This window comes from Pinus tabuliformis, chromosome 3_2 (assembly GCF_031772625.1).
Source record: "Pinus tabuliformis cultivar Carrire ecotype Pingquan chromosome 3_2, CPIR1, whole genome shotgun sequence".
Taxonomy (NCBI): Eukaryota; Viridiplantae; Streptophyta; class Pinopsida; order Pinales; family Pinaceae; genus Pinus; species Pinus tabuliformis.
The window spans coordinates 1,247,769,790-1,247,782,490 of record NC_142302.1 but is presented as its reverse complement, the minus strand read 5'-3'; the positions used below and the strand labels follow the sequence as shown (position 1 = coordinate 1,247,782,490).

General features: G+C 37.9%; 2 protein-coding genes across 9 annotated transcripts in view; one reads left to right on the top strand and one right to left on the bottom strand.

Moving 5' to 3' along the window:
• Positions 1-5,129, bottom strand: part of EMB2076 (Pentatricopeptide repeat (PPR) superfamily protein) — a 42,519-nt gene extending 37,390 nt beyond the window's left edge. For 6 of the 8 annotated variants that reach the window (XR_016257362.1, XR_016257364.1, XR_016257363.1 and 3 more), the window contains exon 1: positions 3,208-5,128. Coding sequence is in view for 3 of the 8 variants with exons in the window: in XM_089417863.1 (XP_089273989.1) it covers positions 3,208-4,719 (1,512 nt within the window). In the remaining 5 variants the exon portion in view is untranslated. Of the gene's footprint in view, positions 1-3,207 lie in introns of all 8 variants that reach the window. The other 2 variants (XM_089417865.1, XM_089417864.1) reach the window with 1 other exon arrangement.
• Positions 5,130-5,631: 502 nt separating this feature from the next.
• LOC149185256 (uncharacterized) lies at positions 5,632-6,228 on the top strand. The gene has a single exon (XM_089415601.1). The coding sequence runs from the start codon at positions 5,632-5,634 to the stop codon at positions 6,226-6,228; it is 597 nt and encodes a 198-aa protein (XP_089271727.1).
• The last annotated feature ends 6,473 nt before the right edge of the window (positions 6,229-12,701 follow it).

The following is a 12,701-nucleotide window of genomic DNA, read 5'->3' as shown; positions in this document are numbered from 1 at the left end:
TTGAACTCAAATCTGAAAATTATTTCATAATCCACTCTAAACCCTAGTTTCCTATGTTTATTCTTGGGCGGAAATCATTGTAGAACCCTTGGGGGACACTTACCTTGAGGTAATTTGGTTATTTAATTCTTAAGATCCACTAGGGAAGCCTCCCTTGTGTTGGATTATGTCCATCACTAAAACAAGGGGATTTGTTGCTAAGATGACAGTGGTGACACTCCCATTGTTACACTTGATCTAGGTTGCCTAGTGAGGCTTTGCACAAGGGTGCTAGATTTTATTATAACAATCATCATTCATGGTAATCCTTTCACTTCATGGAATTCCGAGTGGGATTGCTTGTAATGATTTATTATCATCTCAATTTTCCTACAAGTCCTTCCTTGGTTTATCACTTAGTTTGCTCTGCATCATGCATGTCATCCTTTATCACCATTAGTAAAAGTTTCTTCATTTCACCTCATGAGCTCTTACCACTTAGAATTCAAGGGTTCAACTCCCCATAGGGCATTGGCACCTGAATACTAGAGAGATACTTTGCTAAAACTATATGAGGACAAATACACATCAAAATTTCAAGGTCAAGATGAAAGACGTCAAGATTTTACACCCTCCACAAGGACAAATATACATCAAAATTTCAAGGTCAAGATGAAAGACATCAAGATTTTATACCCTCCACAACGACAAATATACATCAAAATTTCAAGGTCAAGATGAAAGACATCAAGATTTTACACCCTCCACATGGACAAATATACACACCACACACTATTAATGGCAAGAGAAAACATCATACCTATGCATTGAAGCCAAAACATGTCAAGGGGAACCGTCATCTCTTCGCATGCTTGGAGGTCAAAGCATGCTAAGAGCGAATGGCATACAACATAACTAAATAGGTATAAAAAAGATAACTATATACAAAGTAGTAATAAGTGTTATAAAAGCTTAAATAGAATAACTATAATATAGGTAAAATTGCAAAAACTAAATTATTGGTATTAGTATTATCATTAGTGATGTTATTATTGTATTTGTTACTACATAATTATTTGACAATGAGGTACTATGTTGCACAAAATGTGGAAACGTGTGGAAGTTTCTAAAATTGAAATGCCTGGACATGACGCCGCCAAAATGGTTATATATATATATAACACATTATCTTGTAAGAAAAAAAACGATACACATAAATGACATTTTAGAAGGAAAACCATGTTTATATTAACTTCTCATAAATGACTAGATGATGCAAAATCCAAATTTAGCCCTAATAGATGAGGCTCTACATCCAAGATTCCAAAATCAACCTTTATACATGGCTATATGTGCTAAAATGAAATAAAACATGAGCTAAAGACAAGTACAATTACATATCCTAATAATCCTCATCCTCATCAACAAAAATAGAACAAAGTGCTTGTTCAACAGAGCTAGAGCATGGATTGATTAGAGATAAATTAGTTTGTTGAGTGATTAGATATAAATTTTAGTGGTAGATTAAAAAAAAATTGACCATAGAAGGGCCCCACACCATACTTTAATGTTTGAGTGAGCCCACACAAGCAAAAACAGCCGTAGAAACAAGATGGATTGGCATCGAAATGCCGCCAGCCATACTGTATGGCACTTCCAAATCAGGAAATGCTTACAGGCATTTTAACGGTATTTGGACCACATTTCAGTAGTGTTTTGGAATTTTGGCCATATTTTGATAGTGTTTCGGGCTTTCAAGGTGTTTTTCCATTTGGAATGGATACACTGGGTTGGGGGGCGTTTCCTGCAACATAGATGAGTTATAATAACAATATACTAATACATCATCCTATCCTAACAATCAGCATTCATATATCAATCAACAAATAATTTAGTCTTTGGACTTTTGACACCTCTCGCATATGGACATGATTCCCCACAAAGACGGAGATTAACTCCCTCTGATTGCCTACTTGGTTCATTTCCATAAACCAATCAGATGGAAATCGAAATTTTTCATTGGTTTCTGGTGGATAGGAAGTTGTTAGAGACATGCCCAAGCAGGAGACATCAAGAAAGCAGAAAGAAACCTGGCTTTAAGTTTGAGCAGGAACGAATCTTCAAACCAGACTATCAAGAGGGTAACTGGCAATTGATCAGAAAATTGCCTCAGTTCAAAACAAATAACGAACTTTACTTTTTTATAAATTGAACAAGATAAACTGTTTAAATCAAGCAAAAAGAACTTCCAAAACACAATGTGAATACTCTGGAAGTAGGTGACATACCGACATATATATAAATTGGACTTGAAAACATGGCCTCCAGATCACCACACATAGGAATTGAGAATGAAGCTACACAATCAGTCTGCCATGCAAGTGGTAAGGTAAATTCTGAAAAAGCCTACCATCACTAAGATGGAGAGGGCAATAGGACAAACTGATGGAGAGTATATCACCTTTGAAAACAAAAAGTAAGATCTAGTTGCCTCTGTTGGACAACTGTCCGCAACACTACCCAAAACATTCTTTACGAGTTGGGGCAACAAAGATCTAAGAAGCCTAAAAATACTGAGAAAGAAGTACAAAAGTAACTATCTACTCTCACTATAGTTCTTGGAATCAACATAAATAGTAATAAGCATAGAGACTTGTTCCCAAGATACTTAAATTGAAATGTTGATGTGTCTACCTAGTGATGAATTAATCAATCACTCACTGAAGAGAAAGAGTGAGATCGACAATGGACAGCCTATGCAGGAAACAACACTACATAAGACATGCTTCAAGACCCAGGAAGAAAATGATTTAGAAAGCCTACAAATGCTAAGAAAGAAGGAATGGAGTTGAAGAGAAAAAATTATTCTGACCAGAGTCATTGGTACAGAGGTAGATCTTACTTTTATGTAAGGCTCTGCACATTATATATAAATGTCAAAAAAGGAAAAGAAAAATTCAAATTGGGTATACTGACAACAGCAGATACAGCCAAACTTGTCAACGTGTTCATGAAAACAGTTACCTTCCTTAGTACTTGAAATATACAATCTGTTTTGACATGCCTTCTTTGTTATACAACATAGAAATAACACACAGAAAACAGAGGAGAAAGGATAGAAGTCATCAATCAAGAACAACCAGCACCAGTAATAGCTCTACTATGAGACTGAGCCTCTATGCACGACCAACTGTAACAGATTAAATGTTAGAAAAGAAACTGGCCTACCTTGAGAACTTGCTGCAATTCACACCACAGGTCTCCCCTTCCACATGCTCTAATCAATGGCAGATAGGTAAATGTGTTAGGACTACAATCGACACATAGCATATGCTCATAAACTTGCAGTGCAACTTTTGGCTGCCTGGCAACCTCACAAGTACTTATGAGAATATTATATGACAAAGTTCCAGGTTTGAGGCCACTCTTTTCCATTTCCCAAACATACTGCAAAGCTTTTTCCCAAAGCCCAAGCCGCTGACAGGACAATAACGCCATATTGTAAATCTCCGTGTTCATTTCAAAGCTTCTTGATGCTTTCACGCTGTCGAAAAGGCTAACAGACCTTGCAAATTGACCTGTCCTTTTCAAGCAATTAAGCAAAGCCCTTATTGTATAAGCATCAGCCTTATGACCTACAGCTTGCATATGCTCATAAATTTTGAAAGCCAGATCCACCTCTCGTGCTTTACCAAGAGAATTGATAAGTGTGTTGTAGGTGATCTTATTTGGTTTAGTACCCAAATCAACCATGTTCTGGAAAAAGTCCAGAGCCAATACCCATTGTCCTCCTTTCGCACAAACACAGGTAAGACCTTTAAGAACATCCTCATTGGGCTTCCATCCATTATTAATCATATCATGATATGCCTCCAATGCAAGCTCAACTTGATCACTTTGCACAAAGGTACTCACTAAAAGGCGATAGGTCACCATTGTCTCTTTGCAACCTTTCTGCTTCAATTTTCCCCACAGTTGATGTACTTCCTTCCATTTGTCTGCTCTCCCACAAACAGATATCAGCGTGTTGTAAGCAACTGTATCCAGTCTCAAACTATCCTGTGTTTCCATTTCGTTCAACAAATGGAGAGCATATTGCCAACCTTGAGAGTGCCCTACTGCTTTTATAACCAAACTATATGTATATTCCGAAGGCTTAATAGTCATCTTCTTCATACTTTCAAAAGCACTTAATGCATCATCGATGAAGCCCCTTCTCAGAAAACAAGCAATAAGGGAATTGCAAGCATGCAAGGTGGGTTGCAGACCTGAATCTGCCATCCTTTTATACAAACTCGAAGCACTGGAGACCTTGTTGGCTCTGCTGAGACTGATGAGCATCATCGACATTCTTGCTTCATCTCCTACAATTGCAAGGGAACTACATTTGCCTTCATTTTCAACGTAGGTACCCTTATCACCCTTAAACCCTGAAAACCCTGTACCCTTATCTCCATGACCCAATACCTTATCATTAAATTTCAAATTTCTTTCAGTCAATTCAACTACGTTGGGACGCAATTTAGGCTCTTTCACAGATGGGGTTTTCTCCGAACATTCTTTTCTCGTATTGTAATTAAACTTTTCCACTATTTTGCAGCTCTTATGTTGCGCTATTTCTTGACTAACAAAACACCGGACTTTAAAATTCACTGGAGAACAGGGTATTATCATAAGTCCTGCCATAGATAATGGCGTTGTAGATTCTCTTTGAAGTCCCCCATAGATTACAGTCTGCATTAATAATAGATAAACAATTTAACCCCACCCATCATTCTATAAATTCAGGACACTCAACATTGAGAAACCAAGTCTGATATCAGTCACTGCCTGACAAGAATTTACAGGACATCTTTCTAGCATTCTCGTTTTTGTTCTGCAGGAAATAAGAATTTATGGCGTTTGCAATGACCTCTGGCTTTCATTCTTTAGCAGACCAAACGAATATGGCTCTGTGTTCAGTTGAGTGGAACAAGCTCTTCCATACCAGCGATTGGCATAATATGGCCTTCAAAACAACATATACATGTCGAGCAACACGGGGACCTGACGATAACAATGCCTACAGATGGACCTCCAGAAAAAGTGTATGGCTAACATTTTAAGTTTGTAAATACTATTTTGTTAGTTTTGAGCAGTTTGGGCTTCAATGCCTTTTCGATTTTATTTTATTAGAAATCGGATGGAAATGGTTCGAATTTTTTAACTGGTTATATTTATATAATTTTGGAATTGTAATTTCAAGGATGTAGTGTGGTTTTAAGTGGTTTATTTTTATATAATTTTGGAATTGTAATGCAGAGATTATATACAATTTTAGTATTTTATGGATAAAGTGTTGAATTTATTTTATATTAAAATATAATTTAAAGGACTAAAAATTATGAAATTATCAAAATAATATTATTAAATTTCAAATAAAAAATTCAACAAATAATTTTTTTAAGCTTTATCCTAACCTAAAAAAATTATAAATTAGAAAATCAAAAGTAAATGATTCAAAATTTTGTTATTCATAAAATAAAAGGTTTTTTAATTAATAAAACAAATTTATATACAATTCATCCTCCTGTCAATTAATTAATGTTTATCAATTTTATATACAATTCACCCTGCGCTTAGTGAAGTAATAATTTGAAAGGTTTTTTATTAATGTTTCTTTTTAATTGGCTTAAGAAGTACTCCAGGGCGATAAAAGAATGGGCGAAAATCAATTATAAGGAGCTTGAAAGGATAAAAAAGGAGATCAAAAATACACTAAACAGCGTCCAAAAGGAAATAAAAGAGCAGGGCCTCACCCAAGAGAGCAAAATGCTAGAAAGCAAACTATATTCTCAGCTTTGCCATGTAAACATAGAGGAGGAATCTAAACGGAGGATTAAATCGAGGCAACTCTGGCTGCAAGGAGGGGACCATAATACAGCTTTCTTTCACAAACAGACTACTGTGCGGAGAGTAAGCAATACCGTCAGCTCAATCTTGGATGCTGAAGGTAACCTTCAAACCGCCCAAGAAGCCATCAGACAGGCTGCTACCAACCACTATCGGGACCTTCTAACTGAAACAACAGATGAAGAGGATTACGATGACCTGCTACAATTCCTTCCCAAAAGCATCAGTAAGGAAATGAATGATACCTTGAATAAGGAAATTGATGAGGAGGAAGTTAGAAAAACCATATGGGCTCTTCAGCCGGATAAAGCACCAGGACCTAATGGCTTCCCCATTTGCTTTTATTGTGCTTTCTAGGGAATTATAAAAAGAGATCTTATTAAAATGCTCAAATGGGTCCAGCGGAAAGCCAAAATCGGTGGTTACACCAATGCCACTCATTTAGCCCTCATTCCCAAAGAAAACCGACCTTCTTCTTTTAGTCGATTCCGTCCCATCTCCCTTTGCAACTCGTCCTACAAGATTCTAACAAAAATTCTTGCTTCTCGCCTCAAATCCTTTCTCCCTTCTCTCATTTCTGAAAACCAAGGGGGTTTTTTGGCCAATAGACAAATTACAGACTCTATCCTCCTCGTCCAAGAAGTTGTTCATTCAAGCCAAATTAGGAATGAGAAAGGATTTGTCCTTAAACTTGATTTAGCCAATGCCTTTGATAGAGTAAGGCACACCTATCTTTTAGCTGTTTTAAAAAATATGGGATTTGATGCAGCCTTTTTAAATCTCATCAAAGCTTGCATCTCTGGGCCCTGGATCTCTCCTCTTGTTAATGGACGACCTGGAACTGCTTTTCAATCTTCGCAGGGTCTTAGGCAAGGTTGCCCTCTTTCACCTTACCTCTTCATTCTGATGGTTGAATCCTTCAGCAAAGCGCTGGACTTCAAGCGGAGAGTTGGTCTCATCACTGGAATAAAATTTGGGAATGGTGTAAAGAACATTAACCACTCTCAATTCGTTGATGACACCCTTTTACTTGGAGGAGCATCCACGATAATAGCCCGGCGATTTAAGTTTCTGCTGGACAAATACATGAGGTATTCGGGTGGTCAAGTCAATCAGCGGAAAAGTTGTATTTATGGATGGAACACTTTAGCACAGGTTCTGCACAGCATAGCCACTATCCTTGGGGTCTCCTGCAATTATGAATGGTCACATTTCACTTACCTGGGCCTGCCAATAAGTATAGGTCCCTTGAAGGCTGAAGTTTGGGACACAATTATTGACAAGATGAAGAGAAAGGTGTAGCGTTGGGGTTCCATCTGGGTCAACCCAGCTAGCCGCCTCATCCTTCTCAAATCAGGTATATCCTCCCTACCTCTATATCAATTTTCTCTTCTTCAAGCTCCAGCCTCTTTGCACTACAAAATGGAAGTCATCCTCCGCCAATTCCTTTGGCAAGGAGGGAAAAATGACAAAAAGAAATTCAATTTAGTTAGCTGGAAGTAGGTCATCCAATCTCAAGACAGAGGTGGTCTTGGGATTAGATCCCCCAAATTTCTTAACCTTGCCTTTGGAGGCAAGATTGTCTGGAGGCTTATCACTGGTCTCTCGGCTTGGTGGAAATGAGTGTTGGAGGTCAAATACCTAAATTTCCCAAGGCAGCGGCTCCTTGATCAGGATATCCCTATCAGAGACTCTTCCAAAATTTGGCGTCTATGTAAAAAAGCAATTCCTCTCATGATCCAGAATATCTCCAAAGTTCCCAAAGGAGGTGCTAATATCAATATTGGATCAGACAAAATAATGGGCAGGCAGCCATTAAACAGCCATGCTGGAGTCATTCCCATTCTCACCTATTTTAATAGTATAGGAATTCACCACCTAGACCAGATCTCTCTGTGGGACAACCACTCCAATTTATGGTCAGGATGGACATTCCCAGCCATTCCTGTTCATCTCATGGCCAGTCTTCAAGCTCTTCAATACCATTTGCACGGTATAGCTCCAATTAAAAAGAATGAACCTGATGGCTTTCGCTGGGACCTGTCAGGCTCAAAGTATACTGTTCAATTTGCTCACCAGTACATTTGCAACAGCCATTACCCCATGTCCACTTGGAACCGTTGGAAAATGGTTTGGAAATCTGAAGCTCTGCCCAAAATTAAATTCTTTCTGTGGACCCTTCTGAAAGGGAAAATACTCACTGCTGATAACCTTCGGAAGCGGGGTATTATTGGTCCTTCACGTTGTCCTAACTGTCAATCTGACGAAGAATCTATACAACATCTTTTTATTGCCTGCCCTTTTGCTAAAGTCTGCTGGAGAAGTATATCCCATAACAATCACATCCCTTGGAGTGATCAGGACTCCGTAGGAGAGGTTATTCAACAATGGAGGAAAAATTACCCTTGGAAACAAAGAAAACACAACACAGTAAAAAGGGTCTGGGACGCCCTACCCCTCACTATTTTATGGTCTATCTGGCTCGCCAGAAACCGTAAAGTTTTTAAGGACAAGGACACAATCACTAGGAATCTATGCAACAAAGCAAGGAGTCTTGCTTTGGAAACTATTTCAGTCAAAAACTGCAGAAGCATAGACATCACCGATCTTAATGTGGAAGAGCGAATTTTCATTGGCTATATACTGAACAGAAATAATAGTAATCAGGTTGAGGCCACCACCAGCAGCAGGCAAAGTAAAATGTATTACAGTTGGAAAATCCGTCTTAAGGAGGAAGAATTTGCTACATGGCTTAAAAACTGCAACACTTATTATCTTTTTTTCGACGGTGCCTCGAAATCGAATCCTGGGATTGCTGGAGCAGGTGGAGTGATTTGCAATGCCAATGGAGATTGTATGGTCTCATATGAATGGGGGCTCGGGCACCTTTCCAACAACAGGGCTGAGGCTTTAGCCCTGTATCAAGGCCTCATTCAGCTCAGCAAGCTCGGTATAGACACAGCTCACATCTTTGGAGATTCAACAGTTGTTATTGGCCTCATGGCCCAAAACAAAGATTCACTCAACATCCTTCTCCATCAATCCATCAGCAGGTGCAAAAATTTGAGCCAGTCCTTCATCACTCTGACCTTCCATCACGTCTTTCGTACATTCAACAAGGATGTCGACCTTCTTGCCAACAGGGCATGCAATAGAGCACTGGGCAGCCTACGTTGCAATAATGAGGAATCTCATCAATATCTGCCATGACACTGAACCTCCTCTGTTCTTTCCAAGCCCTCAAATCAGAAATCCCTGACACTTGGAACTCGTTCAAGATCCTCATGATCCATGTCCAAGATTCTATCTGCTCGATGATCTACCTTCTTTCAGAAAATACATTCCCCTCTTTTGCAAACATGAAACCCGTCGGCTTATCTCATTTCATGACTCCCGTTCCACACTCGCTGTCTCCCTCTGTGACTCCTCCTCCCTACTTAATCCTTTGCGCCTCCCATCTTATTTATTCGCACTCCTCTCTTCCCCTTCTCATTCTGTCCTCAGGTCTTCCAGAGCTTTCCTCCCATTGGTTTTTTCTTCTGTCGATCTAAAGGAACAACACCTTTGGTTTCTGTTGTTCCTTTTTCCCGAAGGAACAACAGAAAAGGAACAACAGAAAAAATGAAACAGCAGAAAAGAAAAACGCAGCTTCAACAAGTTCGTCAAGCTTGAAGCAAGTCGGCGCCGACGACAAACTTGAAGAGTCCACTACTTGACACATCAGCCACAGTAATATAGATTGATATGCTTTGTAAATGTTGTTATTTATTACTGCAGTTTGTTAGGATTTACCTTTGGTCTTTGGTTTTTAGAAGCCCAAAAGGCAGGATTAAGGAGGAATTTTGTTTAAGTTGTAACTCCTTCTTCCCTAGCTCTTCTTGGCACCTCAGCATGTATTTCAGGAGCTCAGTCTCCCTCTTTTTTCAGATTTATAATAGCAACCGAATTTGTCAAAAAAAAAAGTACTCCAGTAATAATTTGAAAGTTTATTTTATTAATGTTTTTTAATTGGGTTAAGAAATTTTATCTAATTAAGTATGGTATTGATGTTGTCAGATTTTGTAAATATTTTAATTTTGGTCAAAAAAAATATAATTATAATTACCAATAAAACATTTTAAATTGATTAATTTATGTAACAATAAAATTAAAAATAAAATAAAAACATAAAATTAATAATTATATTTATAATTGCATCAATATGGTAGAGATGTTGTAATATCTTGTCATGTCTTATCTTGTCTTGTCTGTTTAACATTTTGACTTAGTCACATTAGATAAAAAATAAATAAAAAATAAAAATTAAATTAAATTAAAAAGTAAAATAAGATTGCATGTCTCACTAGCACAACTAGTTGAGGATGGGCCTCATCAACAAGGCGACTCATAATCAAACCTCACAAGGGATGGTTGTGCTCTGTGCTAGGGGGAGGAGACATGCTAATTAGATGCCCAGAGCACAAACAACTTAACAAACAAGCAAAAAAACATTAAAGTAAGAATAAAATAGTCAATATTTTTAAAAATAATATAATTTTTTTTTTTAATAAAATTATTCATTTAAGAAATTAAAAAATAAAATAACCCTAGGTGAAAACATTTTTACTCGCTCAACATAAAATAAAAGTAATAAAAAAATAACATTAAAATAAAAGTAACTTCATGGTATTGACTAGTAGTATTCACCCATGCTATGAGAACAGGTAGAAAATCCACGAAATTATGATCCGCTAATATGAACAATCTAAAAACAAATTTTATTTTCACATAGACATAGAATTTTTCTACCAAATAATAGCAGAATAAAATAGAAATAATTGCACAAAATCACACAATAGAACACAATGATTTTCTAGGGAATCCAACTAGGAAAACCCTCGCTTGCTTCAGAATTTTGTTGAGGAGAACTTAGCAATAGATTTGATACAAATACAAGGTTGTTTCAATCTGAAAATACAATGATTCTCCTACCTGTCCTAGAGCTAAACCCTGCTTGATCCCTAATCTTCTTCCTCCTTCTATGTGCACTAGAGGCTCCAATTCCCTTGCACAATTCCCAAGGAAATAGCCTCCTACTTCCTAGTGCAACTCGAGCTCCTATTAAATAGGGAATTCCCTATTTCTATGTGCAGTTCAAGAAGAATTTCTCTCCACAATAATTTGCACAAGAAGAAAACTCTTGGCTCATTCCTCCACAATCTCTCTTGCTCACAAACTCCTACTCAAGAATAATGAATACAAAGTGTGCCTTCAATTTCCTTATAAGCACTTTGATTTGGCTATTGTTAGTGAATTTCTAAATTAGGAAGTTGAACGGGAGCTTTTCTAGTTAGCAAAATTCAATACAACAAATTAACTAGATCCTCCTAAAAATTAGGAGGCTAATTCCACTTGAACATTCAATTCCCAATTTAACTCACACTAGAGGACAGATGACTCGGTCTTCCACAAACTTGCATTATTCAAACTGCTTCTTGAACTTATCCTCATCACCGGAACTCATTCATGATTAAGAAGATCACTAAATTGATTCCTTGAATTAAGGCAAAAATCAAGGAATCTGTTCCTTCATTACTTTTCAACACTCCATCTTAGTGAGGAATCGATTTTGTACAACTCCCAACTTATCTTTGTGATGAACAAAATTTCTTATTGCCAATGCCTTAGTCAAGATGTTTGTTGTTTGCTCCCGTGTTGGAATGTACGGTAGCTTGATTATCCCCTTCTACACATAATCTCTAAGATGGTGATACTAGATCTCGATATTCTTTGAGTGATCATGAAACATTGGGTTCTTAGAGAGTTTAATGCAACTCTGATTATCACAATGTATCATGGTAGGTTCCATCCTTTGTTTGAAAAGTCCCACAAGTAACTTCCTCATCGAAATAGCCTGATAAGCTACTGGAATAGGAGCCATGTACTCGACCTTTGTTGAACTGAGTGTAACTTATTTATGCTTCCTACTTTACCAAGAAACTATTGTTGACCCAATGCTAAAGATGCCACCTGAAGTGCTCTTCCTATCTATGGAGCTCCCTAGCCAATATGCTTATGTGAAGCCCTCAAGCCTCACTCCATCAACATGTTTGTACCAAAATCCATACTTTGTTCTGCCTCTAAGATATCTCAATACATGCTTTTGCAGCAACTCAATGCACTTTGGTTGGTTCCACCATGAACTGACTCAATTGGTTAACTACAAAACAAATATCAAGTCATGTGTTAACCAAGTACATCAACAACCCAATGAGTTGCTTGTATATTGTAGGATCCACTCGCTCTCCTCTATCAGCATCCACCTTCCTCCAGTTTGTGACTAGAGGTGTGGCCATGGGCTTGCAATCCTGCATATGAAATATCTGGAGAGTCTTTGTTGTATACTTTCCTTGTCCCACGAAGATCTCACCATCACCCTACCAAACCTCGAAGCCAAGGAAATGGTGCATAAGCCCCATATCCTTCATCTCAAACTCCCTTGCAAGGTCCTCCTTGCAATCCTGGATCAAGCTCTCATCTCCAATAATTATAAGGTCATAAACATAGAGAACTAGAATGAGTGGAAGCCCTCCAACCATGATATAGTATCGGTTGGCATCCGCCTCACCCTTAGTGAAGCCCAATCTGCTAAGGTAGTTGTTAATCTAAGTGTATCATGCTCTCGAAGCCCGCTTGAGCCCATAAAGAGCTCTCTTCAGCTTGCACACATGTGTGTCTCTGTTGAATTGCTCGAACCCCTCTAGTTGCTCTATATAAATCTCCTACTCAACAACTCCATTAAGGAATGTCGTCTTCATGTCCATCTGGTGGATCTTCCACCCCATTTGTGC